Source organism: Lepus europaeus, chromosome 19, assembly GCF_033115175.1.
Source record: "Lepus europaeus isolate LE1 chromosome 19, mLepTim1.pri, whole genome shotgun sequence".
In the NCBI taxonomy this organism is placed as follows: domain Eukaryota; kingdom Metazoa; phylum Chordata; class Mammalia; order Lagomorpha; family Leporidae; genus Lepus; species Lepus europaeus.
Window position 1 is genome coordinate 11,936,682 of NC_084845.1, and position 17,530 is coordinate 11,954,211.

Genomic DNA, 17,530 nt, shown 5'->3' on the forward strand with positions numbered 1-17,530 from the left:
GGGGCGGACTGCGGTCCGCTCACACACACACACACACACACACCTGGCAGAGCCGGGACCTGCTCTCTTCGCTCCCTTGTTTGCATCCCTCATTCTGTAGAGATCTATGGGTACCTGCTGTGTGCCGGGCCTTGGGGGCAAGGAAACTCTGACCCCCGCCTTGTCCCCCCAACCCGGGCCTCAGAACCCTGCACCCTCCAAGGCCCCCTTCCACCCTGGGCATTTACTGAACACCTATGGTATGCGGTGCCCGTGCACTGTGGACATCGGATGATGCTCCCGAGATGCAGTGGACCGGATGAGTGGCAAGGAGGAGGTGGTTCTTGCGAGCCAGGCCTGACCCGGGTCTGGGCTCCAGCTCCACCCCTCCAGGGCTGTATAAGCCTCAGCTAGGTACTTTAATGTCTCTGGGCCTCTAGGGCCTCCTCCCTGAACTGGAACAGGAACAGTATCCACTTTGAAGATGCTGTGGCAGTGGGGGCCTGGGAGGAAGGGCTAAGGGGAGAGGGAGCCTGGGAGATTTTCAGGGGTCTCTGAGTGCCAGCCATGGCTGGAGCGAAGGCTGGTGAGGTGGGTGATGGGAGCTGAGGGGTCCAGAGGAGCTGGGGCTCTCGCGAGAGTGCTGGCCCTACAGGGAGCCACAGAGTGAAAGGCCCCTGCTGTCCTGGCCGGCAGGTGGCCAAGGCAGGAAAGAGGGGGCAGGAGGCTGGGGCCTGGGGCAGCCCTAGGGAGGAGCCAGGGGCGAGCAGCCAGGTTGTGACACAGGAGGGTGTGGAGTGAGGCTCAGGGCTACACCCAGAGGCGGGGGGGCAATGGGTTCCCACTCCCCACCCCGTGGCGTGGACATTTGAAAGAGAAGTGGGTCTGGGCTTGACTCTGGGGCCGGCAAGGACACCAGAGGAAGGCACCAGAGCTGTGGGTCCCCTGGCTCCAGAGCTCGGCGGTCGGGTGTAGTGGGGCGGGGGCACAGTCCCTGAGGCTCGGCTGGGCTGGGCGGGCTGGGGTGGGAGAGGGTGGTCCCCCAGGAGCAGCCCTCGCCTCCTGCCCTGGCCCCACAGGATGTCCTGTGTTTACTGAGGTGGCCTTGGCTGGAACCGGGACACTGGTGCCACCCCTTGAACTCCGCTTCCCGTGGCCACACCCCCTGGTGTGAAGGAAAGCAAGATGGACAGAGAGGCGTGGAGGGACAGAGACGGGGACCCAGCGCTCAGGACCCAAACCAACCTCAGTGCAGACTAGGAAGGGGAGCTGCTCCAGGCCGTCTGGGAAAGCCAACAACCAGCATCTCACTTCACGGGTGTGGGGCCGGCCATCTGACGTCTGACCTCTGACCTCCACCAGCCAGCCCTGGGGCTCAGCCGCCTCCCAGCCTCACATGCTCACAGGTGTAGCTCGACTTCGTCCCTTCCACAGAACCCAGGCCCCTCCGTGCGACGTCCCTGTCGCCCTGGTGACCCGCTGACCGCTGCTCCCCCCCGCTCCACTTCTCCCTCACACTCCCAGCTGCCCCCTCTGCCTGAAACGCACTCCTGTTCATTCGCCGCCCATGGCTTCACACTGACACCTGTGTATCCCTTCAGCTGTCAGCTTATGGTCACCGCCGCCTCAGGGAAGCCCTCCCTGACCGCTCTTCCTAGGCCTGGGGCTGTGATTTCGCCCATCCCAGCACTCACCCCCTGGGACTGTGGGCTCTGCGAAAGCAGGCGCTGAGTGGAGGCCTGCTCCCCCGCTCCCCAGGCCCTTTGGGCCCCTTCTGCGCCTCTCCCTGTACCTTCCCGTTTGACTTCAGCTGTCCCTTCCTGCAGGATTCCTTCCTGAGCGGCCCCCTGGGTGGATGCCCTGCCCGGCGTGGAACCTGCTGCTGCAAGGGCTTTGCAGTGCTTGTTGACAGGAAATGAACAAGTGACCGTGCGGGCGCATCGGGCGGGAGTCCGAGGCTGCAGTGGTCCCGGGAGCAGGGTGCTGCCTGGCTTCCGGCCACACCCCAGCCCCTGGCGGCTGCCAGCCCTGGAGGCCATTTCCCCGAGCTCAGCACATTCCTGCCTTCGCCGGTGCCCAGGAGTGGGCAGGGGGCATTTCGGAGAGAAAGGAGGGAAGGCCCCCAGCATTCCAGGCTCCTGCTCTCCTGCTCCTGGTCCCCTGTGCCCTCTGCATGGGGTGGGGGGTTGGGTCCCCAGAGGGGCCCCTGAGCTGGTGTGAGGGGCCAGGGGGCCGCCAGGGTGAAGGCCCGGTGTTTGCGCCCGGCTGGACAATGGGGCAGAAGCTGCTGACGCGAGCTTCGGGGGTAATCTCCCGGCCCCACCCCAGCGCAGCCCCAGGCCCCGGCTCAGAGAGCCGCCGGCGTGGGAGGCAGCGGCCGGGTGGGTGTGCGGGGCATGTGGGGGTACCTGTGCTCCCTGTGCCGCCCCCCGGGGTCTGGTGAGTCAGGGCAGGCTGGGGGCCGGGCCAGGGGCCAGGGATGGGGGGGAGGCCTGGTGGCCTTGGGGACTTGGGCAGGTCCAGGCTCAGTCGGGCTGCTGTGGATTACCAGCTGGGGGTATCTTTGGGGAGTGAGTCTGCCTCTCTGAGCACCTTGATTGTGGGGTGGAGGGGATGAGGGATGCGGAGGGGTCTCCAGGGCTCAGGAGAGCTGGGCCAGCCCCACCGCCCTGCAGCCATGGAGCTGTAGCTGCACAAGAGCCCCCACAGATGACAGCCCCACTAAACAGAGAAACGGGGCCCCCCACGCCCAGCCCCACAAACAAGGGGTCGTGAGGTTCAGGCAGTCTGGCTACTCCCATTTTGAAGATGGACAAACTGAGACCCAGAGAACAACTGTGATTTGCCCAAGGTCCCTGGGGCGGGAGTGGCTGAGCTGGCATCTAAACCCAGGTGGACAGGGGGAAGTAGGGGGAGGAGTTTCTCTTGGGGGCTCCGGGAAGCACTGGGGCCGTGTCCCGGTCTGGAGAGTCAGAGTGGGGGCTGAGTCTCCAGGTGGGGGTGGCAACGGGAGACCCCTGAAGCAAGAAGTGGGGTGGAGGTCATGGCCCAGAAGGGCAGAGGCAGCCTCGTGGTCCCCACGCCCTTGCGGATGGGAGAAGGGGATGTTTGTTTCCCCACCACCCACCCTCTCGTGACGTCATCCGTCGGCAGCCAATGGCTGGGGTCTCCCCTCCTCCCCCTCCCCATTCCTTTTCCCCCCCAGCCTTGGGCCGGGCTGAGCAGACGGACCCGGGAGCTCTCGAGGTGTCTGGAGGCCCAGCGGTAAGGGATCAGCCCTCAGGTCTCCTCTCTGGCCAGGCTGAGAAGCCACTGGAATGAGACCTGTCCAGGGTCCTGCGAGGTGCTGGGAGGAGGCCTGGGCCCGGGGGGCAGAGTGATGGAGGAGCTAAAGGCACTGACTTTGGAGCCAACCCCCTCTTTCTGGCTGAGCTGCCCTGGTCCAGATACTGGACTGTCGGTGCCTCTACTTTCCTATCTCTAAAGTGGGCTGATGGAGGTCACCTCACAGGACTGGCAGGAGGGTACATTGCTGGTGTGGGATACCGTGCAGAGGCCAGGCTTTCTGGCTCCTGGGTGGGGGGTGTGCTGGTGCCTGAGCTGTATTTTGTTGCTTGCTCAGAGCGCCCCTTTGGCTGGGGGACGAGTAGGGACCGTTGGGGAGCAAGGGCTGCGTGTGAGACACTGAGCGCTCCGCGGCCCCGCTTTCCCTCGTGCTGTTAGGGACCAGTCTGCATGAATGGAGCACGTGTTGGGTATACAGGGGCTGCCCTAGGTGCTGCTGTTATCTCACACGTTCCCAAAGCGCCTCTGTTGGCTCCATTTCACAGATGGAGAAAGTGAGGCCCCAGGGGTGAAGGACCCTTGCCTACTCACACCTGGGAAGCGCTGGAGCAGGGACTGAGGCAGCCAGGGGCCACCACCCTAACACCCCCCACCCCCCATCCCACGACGTGGCCTCAGAGCATGTCCAGGGGCCGTTGCTAACTGGAAGTAGGGGAAGTCCCGGCTCTGGGTGGGCTGGCAGCAGCCACCAAAGGAGAGGGCCTCAGCAGGTCCTGGTTCAGTCTGGGGCCCAAATGACAAGCCCTGGCTCCCAGCCACTTGGAAGGGCATGAGTCACCCCTCGGATGGAGTCGCACCTGAGCTCCTGAGCCCAGGCAAACAGGGACTCGGAGGATTCTGGAAGCTTGGGCAGGTAGCAGCGCAGGGGCTGATCCGCCCCCCCTCACAGGTCAGGGCCCCTGGGAGCACCCCCAGCCCTCCTTCCGCTGCCTGCTGGGACGGGCACAGCTGGGAACAGGGAGTGCCCGGGGTGGGGGTGTTTCCTTCCGAAGCCGCCCCTCCCCCTCCAGGGGCTGGGTACGTAGCTCAGGAAGGGCACAGCCAGGCTAAATATAACCTGGGCTGGGCGGCTGTCCCAGGCAGGGACACGGAAGGAGGGCACCGTCCTGCCCCTGCCTCTGGGCTTCCCATGCCAGGCCCGGGTGCCATCTGCAACTGCCTGGGCCTGGAGCCTGGGGCCCAGGAGATGCTCCCCGCCGTCCCCAGTGCCCCCTACCAGGCTCCGGCGTCTCCCACCCTCCGTGTAGCAAGCCGGGGTTCTGGGACTCAGACTTGGCTTTTCCGCCCGGGGTCAGCTCCTGTCCCCACTGAGTGTGTCACCGTGACGGCCTTTCTGTTAACTCTCATTGACTCTGGAAAAACGGAGGCCCTGGGACACAAGTCTGCCAGGGCTAGCACCAGCGAGGTCCCTCCTGGTGCCTGTGACCATGGCCTCCAGCCCAGCCTAGCTCCTGCTCCAGCTGTTGTGCAGTTGGGGCTCCCCAGGATCAGGGCCACCATCCATGCAGGTTAAGGCTGAAGGACCCTGGACAGAGCACTTAGCCCCCCAAGCCTTGGTTCCTGCCCCCACATCCCAGGGTGATTTTGAGGCCGATAGGTGCCTGCGCCAGGCTCAGACACAGGAGTCAGCCTGGGAGGGGTCGGGGCCGGGGTCTCAGGGGAAGGAGATGGAGACCAGGACCCCTGGAGATCCAGAGGGGAGCCCTGCGATGCTGGAGCGGGTCGGCATGCCCCCAGCCCGGGCCCGTGGCGGAATATGAAGGGCCATTGTGTGGCTGTGGGTGGGTGGGCAGGGGCGGAATGCGAGCGGGCGCGAGGGAATGCGCTGCGTGAGGCCTGACCTTTCCCTGCACAAGGGGGCGGCGGCTTGGCATGCCAGGTGGGGGCTGAGGGGCCGGCCCTGAGTCTGGGCTGGGTGGGGGGTGGGGGCTGGGGAGCCACATCCACAACCCCTCCCCTGAAGGGCCTGGCAGGGGGCTCTGCTTCCTAAGCAAGTTCTTTGGGCCTCTCTGAGGGCCTGGAGCAAACAATAACTTCTCCATACCCCCTTAACAGGAGCTGGACTTCAGTCAAGTTCGAGGGCTGGCTTGGCCCTCTGTCACCTGGGCAGGTGACTCCCCTTCCCCCGGCCTCAGATGTCATCTGTGCAATGGGCTCAGTGTCAGTCCTGACTTCACAAGGCCATTCTGAGGTCCATGTGCAACCCACGGCCCCTGGGGGGCACTCGTCCCAAGGCCAGGTTCATGGGAAATTCTCTGTGATAGAAGCAGAAGAGCAGGTGCTCGGACAGCCCCTTATACTCATTCCCGCACTAAATCCTCCCGACAGCCCTGTGGGCTCGGTGCTCTTCGTCTACCCGAGGCAGGCAGCGGGCAGGGGACTGGGGAGTGGTTCTGATTGTTTCATAGTGAACTTGGCACATGTCGTTCTCCTAGAGCCCCGGACCCAGGAGGCACAAAGAGCCCGAGGTGACCCCCAGGTGAGAGCCCCGGCTGGTGCCACGCGCCCCTCCACCCCTCCACTCCTCCCTGGCCGGCCTGGAGCCTCACCCTCGGTTTCTCCCTGGCAGGCAGCGAGACCCCCGCGGAAGGGCGCGAGACCTGCGGAGAGCTGTGCGGCTCCTCCGGCTGGGCTCCTGCTAGGAGGGAGCACCTGTGCTCGGGTGGCGGTGAGTGGACAGCTGGCAGCCGGGTGGGGGGCACGGACACCCACCCCCTCCTGGCCTCAACCTCCATCCCCACCCCGCAGGCTCAGAGGCAGCTGCTCCATGCAGAGCTGAAGCTGGTCTTGCAGCAGAAGGGGGAGAGGAAGCAGGAGCCGGGGCCCCCGGTGACTGCCAGCGGCGCCATGGAGGCCAGGAGCCGGAGTGCTGAGGTGAGCGGCCTGCCGGGGGGCCCGACCAGGGCAGCAAGGACGCACTTCCTGGCCTCTCGGCGCCCAGTCCCCTTGTCTGTAGAATGGTAGGAGCAGCAGGCCCGACTTCATGGGTCGCTGCGCGGGGCCGGGATGAACAGGTAAAGTGCTCTGCGCGGCGTCTGGCATGGGCTCGAGACAGCTGACGTCCCGGAGCAGTGAGGAGCGGAATTAAAAGGAGCTAACGAGGGGCCGGTGCTTGGTGCTGCTGCCGCCTCCGCTTCTGCTTCAGCTCCCTGGGAAGGCGGCGCAAGGTGGCCCAAGTGGAGACTAGGATGGAGTTCTTGGTTTCGGGTCTGGCCTGGCTACTGAGGCCGTTTGAGGAGTGAACCAGCAGGTGGAAGATCTCTGCTTCTCTCTTGCTCTGCCTTTCAAATAGATGAATACGAGTCTTAAAACTGAGCTCAAGAGAGCGCAGCAGGAGCCCTCAGCAGGAAGGGCAGGCAGTGTAGTGCAGGGGCTCAGGGCCGTGGGCTCAAAGCGGCCTCCTGCCGCGCAGCCCTCGGCAGGTGGGCTCCCCGCTCTGGGACTCCGGCCTCTACGGTCGCCGCCTCGGAGGGCTCTGCAGGCCCACACTCGGGCCAGTGCTGAGCCTGGCACCGAGGGGGCTGTCACTGTTGTGGGCACAGCACTGGCACTGGCTGTCCAGGCACACCAGGTGCCCGATTTTACAGGAGCCACGCTGAGGGTGGTGGTGGCAGGCAAGGGCCGGGGGAGTACAAGGAGGTCACCGCCCACCCGCAGGACGGCCCTCGGATGCTGGGGTCACGGACCTGCCCGGTTACCTCGCTGTGTGGCATCAGGCCAGCTGCTTCCTGTCCTGCTCTGTCTGCTCAGGCCCGAAATGAGAGGCTCAACCCAGGGCCTCAGCCAAGGGTGACAGAGGACGCCATGCCGGCCCTGCAGCCCTTGCCACAGCTCTTCTTTATACACATTTGTTTATTTTCACTTACTTGAAAGGCAGAGACAGGTACACAGGAGAGATCTCCATCCACGGATTCACTCTGCTGATGCCCGCAATGGCCAGGCCAAGCCAAAGCCGGGAGCGGGCAGTTCAATCCGGGTCTCCCCCTTGAGTGGCAGGGACCCGGGTACGTGAGCCATCACTGCTGTCCCCGTTAGCAGGAAGCTGGGATGGGAAACTGGGCTGGGACGTGAGCCCAGGCGCTGAGACGGGATGGAGGCATGCCAGATGGTCTCAGGCCCCAGTCCCATGGAGCCACTGCTGGGGGTGGGGCATCTGCCTTTCCCCGGTCAAGCCCTGGGCTCAGGTCACCGTGCTGGCCTCCGCGCCCTCCCCACTGCAGCGGCCCCTGAGTTGTCTGCTGCTTCAGGTCGTAGGTCACAGTCAGAGACTCCTTCCAGGGTTACGCACTTTACAGCAAGGGACATGTCCTAGGGCCCAGGTCCTCCCCTGGAGACACCTAGCACACCGGACCCCTAGACAGAAGGGCCTGGGTTTCCCACTGCCCCTTTGGGAAGCCCAGTGTGAGTCCCACAGGGTACTGCTGGGCCAAGGCCAAGGCCAGCCCGCACCACCTACAGCAAATGCCAGGAACGCTACCACCCACGACCCATGCACCCCCTGCCACTGGATTCCCTCTCCTGTGGGCGTTATGCAGGTCTTGGGGTCACAGAGCCCACAACACAGCACCCAGTCTCACGCACATTCCAGCCTGCAGGGAGGCGACTCCCATCCCGCACCACCCGAGGGGCCAGCCCATTCCTAGAGCCCATCCTCAACCTCGCCCCTTGTTCTGCCGTCTAAAATCCCCAGCCCCCACGGCTCAGTCCTGCCCTTGGAATATGGGTCTTTGCCCCAGCTCCGGAGTCTCTGCTATAAACTCCCGCCACGCCCGTTTCCTATGCCCGGCCCCTTAAAGAACCAGGACTCTGCTGGTTCTCCTATACTCCCCGGGGCCCCACCCTCCGGGCCGCCCCGCCCACCGCCCCCGCCCCGCCCCCGGGCCACTCACACCGAGATTCCCTCTACCGCGCCCCTCCCCCTCCCCCTCAGCCCCGCCCCTTCCCGCGGCAGCCTGGGGGCTCGGAGGGGCAGGGCCGCTCTAGGCGCGGGTCCGGACGCCTGGCCAGGGCCGCGCCCAGGGGCACGTGCCTCGAGGGCCCGTTGAAGAGCCGCTTTTCAGCGCGATGGCGGGCTCGGGGGGAGGCCCGGCCCGGGCGCCCTGTAGCGACCTGTCGCTGCCCCTCGCAGGAGCTGAGGCGGGCGGAGCTGGTGGAGATCATTGTGGAGACAGAGGCGCAGACCGGAGTCAGCGGCATCCACGTCGCGGGAGGCGGCAAAGAAGGAATCTTCGTCCGCGAGCTGCGCGCGGACTCCCCAGCCGCCAGGAGCCTCAGCCTGCAGGAAGGTGGGCGGGGCCGGGCTGGGGGCGGGGCCCGAGCCACGGGGGCGGGGCCTGGGATCTGCCACGCCCCGGAGTGAGGCGGGAGCGGGCGTGTGTGTGGGCGTGGCCTGCGGCCGGAAGGCTTGGAGCGGGCTGGGGGCGGGGCCGAGGAATCTGCCGCGGCCCGGAGTGGGGAGGGAACGGACGGGGGAGGGGGTGTGTGGGCGTGGCCGGGGCCGGACGGCGTGGGGGCGGGCTGGGGGCGAGGCCTAGCCACGGGGGCGGGGCCTGGGATCTGCCGCCGGCCCGGAGGGGAGGGTGCGGGGTGTGTGGGCGTGGCCGGCGGCCTGAAGCCTTGGGGCGGGCTAGAGGCGGGGCTTTGTTGGCGCTCAGGCTGGAGCAGGCTCTGGAGGGTGATTGCCTGGCTTAGACCCCGAGATCCCCCGTTTTCTAGCTCCGGTGCCTCAGTTTCCTCTCTAAAGTGGGAAGAACTCTGGTCCTGACCTCGTGGGGTTATTATGTAGATTAAATGAGTCAGTATTTGAAAGCAGTGCGTAGCTCGAGGGCACAGAGCGAGCCCTGTGTTGAGTGCTAAGTTGCTGCTTTTGTGGTTGGCGCAGGATTGGAGAGGGGAGCTTTAGTAAGTGATGAAGCTGATGCGATATTTCCTGCAGCCAGTATTTATTAAGCACCTTCTCTTTTAGACATTATCGTTGGTGCTTGGGCTACAGCAGCCAACAAGACAGCAGTCCCTGCGCTTTTGGTTACATTCTGGTGGGGAGAGAGAGGTTTAAACAAAGTCAGGTGACGAGTAAGAAAGGCATAGGTGCTCCAGCCCCAGGAGTGTGGGCTGCAGGAGATAAGGGAGCAGGCTGTGTGGACCTCAGGAAGAGGCTCTGGCCGGCCCCGGGCGCCCAGCGAGGAAGCCACTGGCCGTGTAGTCGCTAGTGACCAGGAGGGGGAAGCAGGAGGACGGGCGACTTCTCCAGGACTTTTTTTTTTTTTTTTTTGACAGGCAGAGTGGATAGTGAGAGACAGAGAGAAAGGTCTTCCTTTTTGCCGTTGGTTCACCCTCCAATGGCCACTGCGGCCTGCGCACCGCGCTGATCCGAAGCCAGGAGCCAGGAGCTTCTCCTGGTCTCCCATGCGGGTGCAGGGCCCAAGGACTTGGGCTATCCTCCACTGCCTTCCCGGGCCATAGCAGAGAGCTGGCCTGGAAGAGGGGCAACCGGGATAGAATCCGGCGCCCCAACCAGGACTAGAACCCGGTGTGCTGGTGCCGCAAGGCGGAGGATTAGCCTGTTAAGCCACGGCGCCGGCCTTCTCCAGGACTTTAATGGCAGTGCTGACGTCTTGGGGTTTTGTTCTGGGAGGGCTGTGGGCTGCTGGGTTAGTGGTGGATCGCAGGGGTCGGGGCCGGGGCAGAGACCCACAAGGCGGCCACGGTGATGGCCCCAGCAAGGTGACGCTCAGGACTGGCCTTGGAGGTGACAAGAAGGATGTGGATTCTGGACAGACTTTGGCGGAGGAGACTTCAGGACAGCATATGGGATGTGATGAAGACAGTCGTCAAGGAAGCATCCAGGGAATTAAAAAGAGAGAGAGATTTTATCTGTTTATTTGAAAGGCATAGTGACAGAGAGAAAGAGGCAGGGAGAGAAAGAGATCTTCCATCCCCTTCCGGCACTCCGGGTTGGACCAAGCTGAAGCTGGGAGCCGGGCACTCCATCCGAGTCTCCCACGTGGGTGGCAGGGGCCCAAGCACTCGGGCCATCTTCTGCTGCTGTCTCAGGCGCACGTTAGCAGGGAGTCAGCTAGATGGGTAGCGGAGCAGCCTGGACTGAAACAGGCGCTCTGATGTGGGATGCTGGCGTCACAGATGGCGACTTCGCCGGCTGCACATGGCCAACATGCAGGGAGTGTTGACCCGAGAATGGAGCTGCCGGTCCCCACTTGTGGGGACGCTGGGGTGGGCACTCTGGAGGAAGATGCCCACTGCCTGCCCGTTGCCCGCAGGGGACCAGCTGCTGAGCGCCCGCGTGTTCTTTGAGAATGTCAAGTACGAGGACGCACTGCGCCTGCTCCAATGTGCCGAACCTTACAAGGTCTCCTTCTGCCTGAAGCGCACCGTGCCCACCGGGGACCTGGCGCTGCGGCCCGGCACCGTGGCCGGCTACGAGATGAAGGGCCCGCGGGCCAAGGTGGCCAAGCTGGTACGCGTGCTTAGCCCGGTCCCGGCCCTGGATGGTCCTGGTGAGCCGGTGTCTGCGCCGTGAGCCCCACTCCCTGCCACTGGGGGCCAGCCTCGCCCTCTGTCTTGTCACTAACCAGTGCTAATCCCATCCTCTGCCCCCTGAATTCCTCCCTGGGGAGGGAAACCCACTCGCCAAACATACCAGGGCCCTCATCCCCCTGGGAGAGGCACCATCCCTAGCACTGAGGGCTTGCCAGGAAACCGGGACCAGGGAGGCCAAGTGCTGCTTGGCTACTGCCAAGTGGCCCTGGGGAAGTTACTCCCCCCTCGCTGGGCCTGGGTGCTGGGGAGCTGCGAGGCTCCACACGTCTCTGCCTTCCTGCACAGTGCTGGCACAATGGCAGACGGGAAGCGGGATGTCGAGCTGACGCAGGTGCAGCCTGGTACTGCGCCAGGTGGGTCGGCGCCCGTCCACTCCCGGCCTCTCTCCTCTCTCCCCAGAACATCCAGAGTCTGTCCCCTGTGAAGAAGAAGAAGATGGTGATCCCCGGGGCCCTTAGGGCCCCTGCAGACCTGGCCCCCGTTGACGTCGAGTTCTCCTTTCCCAAGTTCTCCCGTATGCGCCGTGGTGTCCAAGGCGAGGCTGTGGAGGGTCCCGCCCCAGCCGCCCCCACGCGCCGGCGCCTCCAGCTGCCACGGCTGCGCGTGCGAGAAGTGGCCCAAGAGGCCCAGGCAGCTCGGCTGGCTGCCGCGGCTCCCCCCACCAGGAAGGCCAAGGTGGAGGCTGAGGGGGCAGCAGGAGCCCGCTTCACGGCCCCCCAGGTAGAGCTGGTTGGGCCCCGGCTGCCAGGTGCTGAGGTGGGCGTCCCGCAGGTCCCAGCTCCCAAAGCGGCCCCCTCAGCAGAGGCAGCCAGCGGCTTTGCCCTCCTGCCAACCCTTGGCCTGGGAGCCCCAGCTGCACCTGCTGTGGAGCCTCCGGCTGTGGGGATCCAGGTCCCCCAGGTGGAGCTGCCCACCTTGCCCTCCCTGCCCACTCTGCCCACACTTCCCTGCCTGGAGGCCCGGGAAGGGGTTGCAGCAGTGACCGTGCCCACCTTGGATGTGGCGGCACCTGCTGTGGGTGTGGACCTGGCCTTGCCGGGTGCAGAGGTGGAGGCCCGGGGAGAGCCGCCTGAGGTAGCCCTGAAGATGCCCCGCCTCAGTTTCCCCCGCTTTGGGGCTCGAGCGAAGGACGTGGCCGAGGCCAAGGTGGCTAAGGGCAGCCCGGAGGCCAAGGTGAAGGGGCCCAGACTTCGAATGCCCACCTTTGGGCTTTCCCTCCTGGAACCTCGGGCTGCTGCCCCTGAAGCCGCTGTCGAAAGCAAGCTGAAGCTGCCCACCCTCAAGATGCCCACCCTTGGCATCGGGGTGTCGGGGCCCGAGGTCAAGGTGCCCAAGGCACCTGAAATGAAGCTCCCCAAGGTGCCCGAGGTGGCCGTGCCTGAGGTGCGCCTGCCGGAGGTGCAGCTGCCCAAAGTGTCAGAGATGAAGCTCCCCAAGGTGCCCGAGGTGGCCGTGCCCGAGGTGCGCCTGCCGGAGGTGCAGCTGCCGAAGGTGTCAGAGATGAAGCTCCCCAAGGTGCCCGAGGTGGCCGTGCCTGAGGTGCGCCTGCCGGAGGTGCAGCTGCCGAAGGTGTCAGAGATGAGGCTCCCCAAGGTGCCCGAGGTGGCCGTGCCCGAGGTGCGCCTCCCGGAGGTGCAGCTGCCGAAGGTGTCAGAGATGAGGCTCCCCAAGGTGCCCGAGGTGGCCGTGCCCGAGGTGCGCCTCCCGGAGGTGCAGCTGCCGAAGGTGTCAGAGATGAGGCTCCCCAAGGTGCCCGAGGTGGCCGTGCCCGAGGTGCGCCTCCCGGAAGTGCAGCTGCCGAAGGTGTCAGAGATGAGGCTCCCCAAGGTGCCCGAGGTGGCCGTGCCTGAGGTGCACCTCCCGGAAGTGCAGCTGCCAAAAGTTCCAGAAATGAAACTTCCAGAAATGAAGCTCCCTAAAGTGCCCGAGGTGGCCGTGCCCGAGGTGCGCCTCCCGGAGGTGCAGCTGCCCAAAGTGTCAGAGATGAAGCTCCCCAAGATGCCCGAGGTGGCCGTGCCTGACCTGCACCTCCCAGAGGTGCAGCTGCCAAAGATTCCAGAAATGAAACTTCCAGAGATGAGGCTCCCCAAGGTGCCCGAGGTGGCTGTGCCCGAGGTGCGCCTCCCAGAGGTGCAGCTGCCGAAGGTGTCAGAGATGCGGCTGCCAGACCTGCAGGCGCCCAAGGTCCCGGAGGTGTGTCTTCCACAGCCCCCACAGGTGGAGCTGCCCCAGGCCCCAGGGGTGCAGCTGAAAGCTGCCAGGCCAGAGCAGGCAGAAGGGATGGAATCTGGCTTCCGGATGCCCAAGCTGGGGAGGGCAGAGTCCCCGAAGCGAGGGAAGCTGGCCGAGGCAGGTGCCCAGCTTTCAGGGCCGCTGCTGGCACTGCCTTGTCTGCAGCCAGAGGTGGGTGGAGAGGCTCGTGCGGGTGCTGCCTCGCTCGCTCTGCCCTCAGTGGAGCTAGACCTGCCGGGGGCCCTCAGCCTGAAGGCGCCTCCCCAAGCCGAGCAGCCAGAGGGCGCCAGGGTGGTCGGCGAGGCGGGCTTCCGGGTGCCCTCTGTGGAGCTTGTTGCCCCGCAGCTGCCCGCGGCCGAGGCTGAGGAAGGACGTCCAGAGGCGATGGAGATGAAAGCCAAGCCCTCCTCCAGGTTCTCCCTGCCCAAGTTTGGACTCTCGGGGCCAAAGGTGGCCAAGGTGGAGGCTGAGGGGGCGGGGCGCGCCTCCAAGCTGAAAGTGTCCAAGTTCGCCATCTCGCTCCCCAAGGCTCGGGCGGGCACCGAGGCTGAGGCCAAAGGCGCCGGCGAGGCAGGCCTGCTGCCCGCCCTCGATCTGTCCATCCCGCAGCTCAGCCTGGACGGCCGACCGCCAGAGAGCAAGGTGGAGGTGGCAGGGGCTGACAGCAAGCTCAAAGGGTCCAGGTTTGCTCTGCCCAAGTTTGGGGTGAGAGGCCGGGACACCGAGGCGGGAGAACTAGCGCCGGGCGTGGTGGACCTGGAGGCCAAGGGCTGGGGCTGGGATGGGAAGGTGAAGGTGCCCAGGCTGAGGATGCCGTCCTTTGGGCTGGCTCGAGGCAAGGAGGCAGAAGCCCAGGGTGGGCGCGGCGGCCCTGGGGAAAAGCCAGAGTCCACCGCTGGGCAGCTCAAGATCCCTGAGGTGGAGCTGGTCACGCCGGGGGCCCAGGAGGCGGCAGGGACAGAAGGGGCGGTGGCTGTCCCTGGAATGTCCGTGACCACGACCAAGCAGGTGGTCACTGAAGGCCACGAGGGGGAGCCGAGGAGGCCCCCACTGGGTATCTCGCTGCCCCAGGTTGAGCTGACCAACTTTGGGGAGGCTCAGGCTGAGGGTACAGCCCCTTCATCCCAGGGCACAGTAGGCCATAAGATCCAGGTGCCTCAAGTGAGCCTGGTACTCCCTGGCACCCAGGCGGCCGGTGGGGAGCTGCTGGTGGGTGAGGGCGTCTTCAAGATGCCCACCGTGACCGTGCCGCAGCTCGAGCTGGACGTGGGGCTGGGCCACGAGGTGCAGGCGGCCGAGGCAGCCACAGGCGAGGGTGGCCTGGGGCTGAAGTCGTCCACCCCGGGAGCAGGAGCCAGGGCTGAGGACCAGGCCCCGGGGGCTGAGCGCACCTTCCGCCTCTCACTGCCCGATGTGGAGCTCTCGCCACCGGCCGTGGGCAGCCACGCCGAGTACCAGGTGGCAGACGGGGAGGGGGATGTGGGGCACAAGCTCAAGGTGCGGCTGCCCAGGTTTGGCCTGGCGCGGGCCAGGGAGGGCGGGGAGGAGGGCGAGAAGGCCAAGAGCCCCAAGCTCAGGTTGCCCCGCGTGGGCTTTGGCCACAGTGAGACAGCCACCACGGAGGGCTCTCCCAGCCCCGAGGAGGAGGAAGAGGAGGGTGATGGGGAAGGCGCCTCTGGTCGCAGGGGCCGGGGCAGGGTCCGCTTGCCCCGAGTGGGCCTGGTGGCCCCTCCTAGGACCCCTAGGGGACAGGATGGGGAGGCGGCGTCCAAGTCCCCTGTCGGGGAGAAGTCGCCCAAGTTTCGCTTCCCCAGGGTGTCCCTAAGCCCCAAGGCCAGAAGCGGGAGTGGGGACAGGGATGAGGGTGGCTTCAGGGTCCGGCTGCCCAGTGTGGGGTTTTCAGAGGCAGGGGCTCCAGGCCCCACCAGGCTGGAGGGGGCTCAGGCTGCTGCTGTCTGAAGTTCTGGGCAGATTGCGCCGCGCCTGCTGCCTGCTTTCTGGGCCGCCTACCCCATTTGTGTGTGGATAACTAGCACTAACCCCGAGACGGAGGGCGGGGGGCACGGAGCCGGCAGGGGCTCTGGCAGGTGCCAGGCCATGTGAATAAATAATCCGAGGTAGCCACATGTGCTGTCTCCAGTGTGTGTGTGTGTGTGGGGGGGGGTTCAGAGAAAGGAGTCCCCAAAGAGGAGGTTCTGGGATGCACTGGAGCCCAGCCTGGGGTGAAGCCTGGGTGTGAGAAGAGGCTCCACCCAGTGGGAGGGGCCCCACCCGAGGCCTGCACAGTTCTCAGGGGCCTTTGAGGGGAGGAGGGCATCGCCAGGGGACCCCTCTGCTGGGGCGGGGGTGGATGCTGCCTGTCCTGAGGACCCAGTCCCCCCAGGACGACTGCTCTCCACTGGCCCCCTGCTGGGGAGGGGCCCCATGAACCTCCCAGCCTTCCCTTTCCTGCCTGACTGGTCTGACTGCCCTGGCCACTGCGGCCGCACCCAGGAAGGCCCTCCTGGTCCCTGTCACAGGGTCAGGGGTTCAGAGCCTCCGCCCCACACCCTTGCTGCCTTAGGGCCATGTCTCAGCATCCTTGGCACCTGTCAGTGCCGGGCGGCGCCTCAGCTCCCGGACCCTGGGCCGTGCACGTCCCCGCCCCACAGCCTCGCCCTGGCTGCTTGCGACATCCATGCTATGCAGTGCCAGGTCTCCCCTGACGGCCCCACACACACACACACACACACACACACCCCGTCTCAGGCAGAGGCGCCCGGATCCTTACCCTCCAGCACCTGCTTCCTTCCTGCCGGGGCCTGCCTGCTGCCTGGAGTCCCTGCCCCATCATACACTCGTCTCTCTCTACACTAAACGTGCCGGCCCATCAGTGGCAGCAGTGGCCTCTCCATGGCCAAGTCCGTGCCGTGCCAGAGGATGTCGTCGTGGCCCTTGTGCTGACTTCCAGGACCCTTCCTCTCCTGACACCCATCCTCTCCCTCAGGGCTCCTCGTTCATCCCCACCCCCTCCCTGGGATGTGCCACCCTCCCCTGTGGCCTCCACACCTCCTCTGTGTGCTGACAACTCCCAGACTCCCTCCTGTGTCTGCCTGGGGATGCAGCAGCCAACAGGGCTCCCCCTAGATGTCTCCTGGGCACAAGGAGGTTGCTGGGCGTGGGAGTGATTCAAGGTCAAAGCCTGTCCCTGGCACTTAGCTGGGTAACTTAGGAACTTTAAAATTTATATTTATTGAAAAGCAGAAAGATAGAAAGAGATCTGGCATCTGCTGGTTCACTCCCCAAATGTCCACAGCGGCTGGGGTTGTGCCAGGCCAAAGCCTGAAGCCCAGAGCTCAATCCAGGTCTCCCATGTGGTTGGCAGGGACCCAAGTCCTTGAGCCATCACCTGCTGCCTCCCAGGGTGTGCATTAGCAGGGAGCTGGATCAGCAGAGCCAGGACTTGAACCCAGGAACCCTGATATAGGATGAGGGCGTCCCAAGTGGCATCTTCATCCCTATGCCAAGCGCCTGCCCCACCTTGGGCACCTTTTAAACTTGTTTGTACCTTGATTTTTGTCTTCCGTAAGGTTCCCACTGGATACACATTTAAACGTTTTAATGTTATGGATCCTATCTGACCTCAGCATCCTCATCCAGGTCCCGTCTTAGGAACCTGCCCCTCGTCCACGGCCTTGTCCTGGACAGCTTCCCCCTGGCCTCCCCACCTTCCAGGTGTCTCACTGGCCCACCAGCCCTCCACGTGCTCTCCCACCTAGGCCCTGCCCAGCTCGTCCCCAGGCTGAGTTACAGAAACGGAGGGAGAGACAAAGAGAGAAGTCTTCCTTCTGCTGGTTCACTCCCTACATAGCCACAATGGCCAGGGCTGAGCCGACCTGAAGCAAGGAGCCGGGAGCTTCCTTCGGGTTCCCATGTGGGTACAGGGGTTGGGCCATCCTCCGTGCTTTCCCCGGTGCGTCAGCAGGGAGCTGGGTCCGGATGCTGTGATGGCTTTACCTGCTACGTCACAGCACTGCCCCCCAGTCCACAGTTTCCCAACACCCGAGTCTGACCCTGCCCTCCCTTGCTCAGGGCCCTCCTGTGGCTCCCCCAGTACCTTCAGAACAAAGTCCCAACTCCTTCCTCCTGCAGGACACTGTACGTCCCAGCCACACCTCTCCCGTGGCAGCCACAGGCTGGGGCAGGTGTTTTCCGAACGCAGACACGCGCACGCACACATCTCTCCCCACCCCTGTATGTGGTTCTGTCCCCATTCCTGTACACGATGCCCACAATCAGACTGCCCTCCCCGCTGACCCCTCACCTCTCCAGGGTTCCGACGCTGGGCGGGGGAGGGGCCCAGCGTGGCACCCCACCCCCCATTCCAGCGAGGGGCTCAGGTCTCCAACAACAGAACCAGAGCCACTCAGTAACGCTG

At 65.0% G+C, this 17,530-nt stretch overlaps 1 protein-coding gene across 1 annotated transcript; it reads left to right on the forward strand.

The window, feature by feature from the left end:
• Window positions 1–5,914: 5,914 nt before the first annotated feature.
• On the forward strand, window positions 5,915–15,342 carry PRX (periaxin). Its single transcript, XM_062177192.1, has 5 exons — window positions 5,915–5,992; window positions 6,073–6,198; window positions 8,453–8,609; window positions 10,602–10,798; window positions 11,281–15,342. The coding sequence occupies exons 2-5, from the start codon at window positions 6,172–6,174 to the stop codon at window positions 15,070–15,072; spliced, it is 4,173 nt and encodes a 1,390-aa protein (XP_062033176.1). The 5' UTR covers window positions 5,915–5,992; window positions 6,073–6,171; the 3' UTR covers window positions 15,073–15,342.
• The last annotated feature ends 2,188 nt before the right edge of the window (window positions 15,343–17,530 follow it).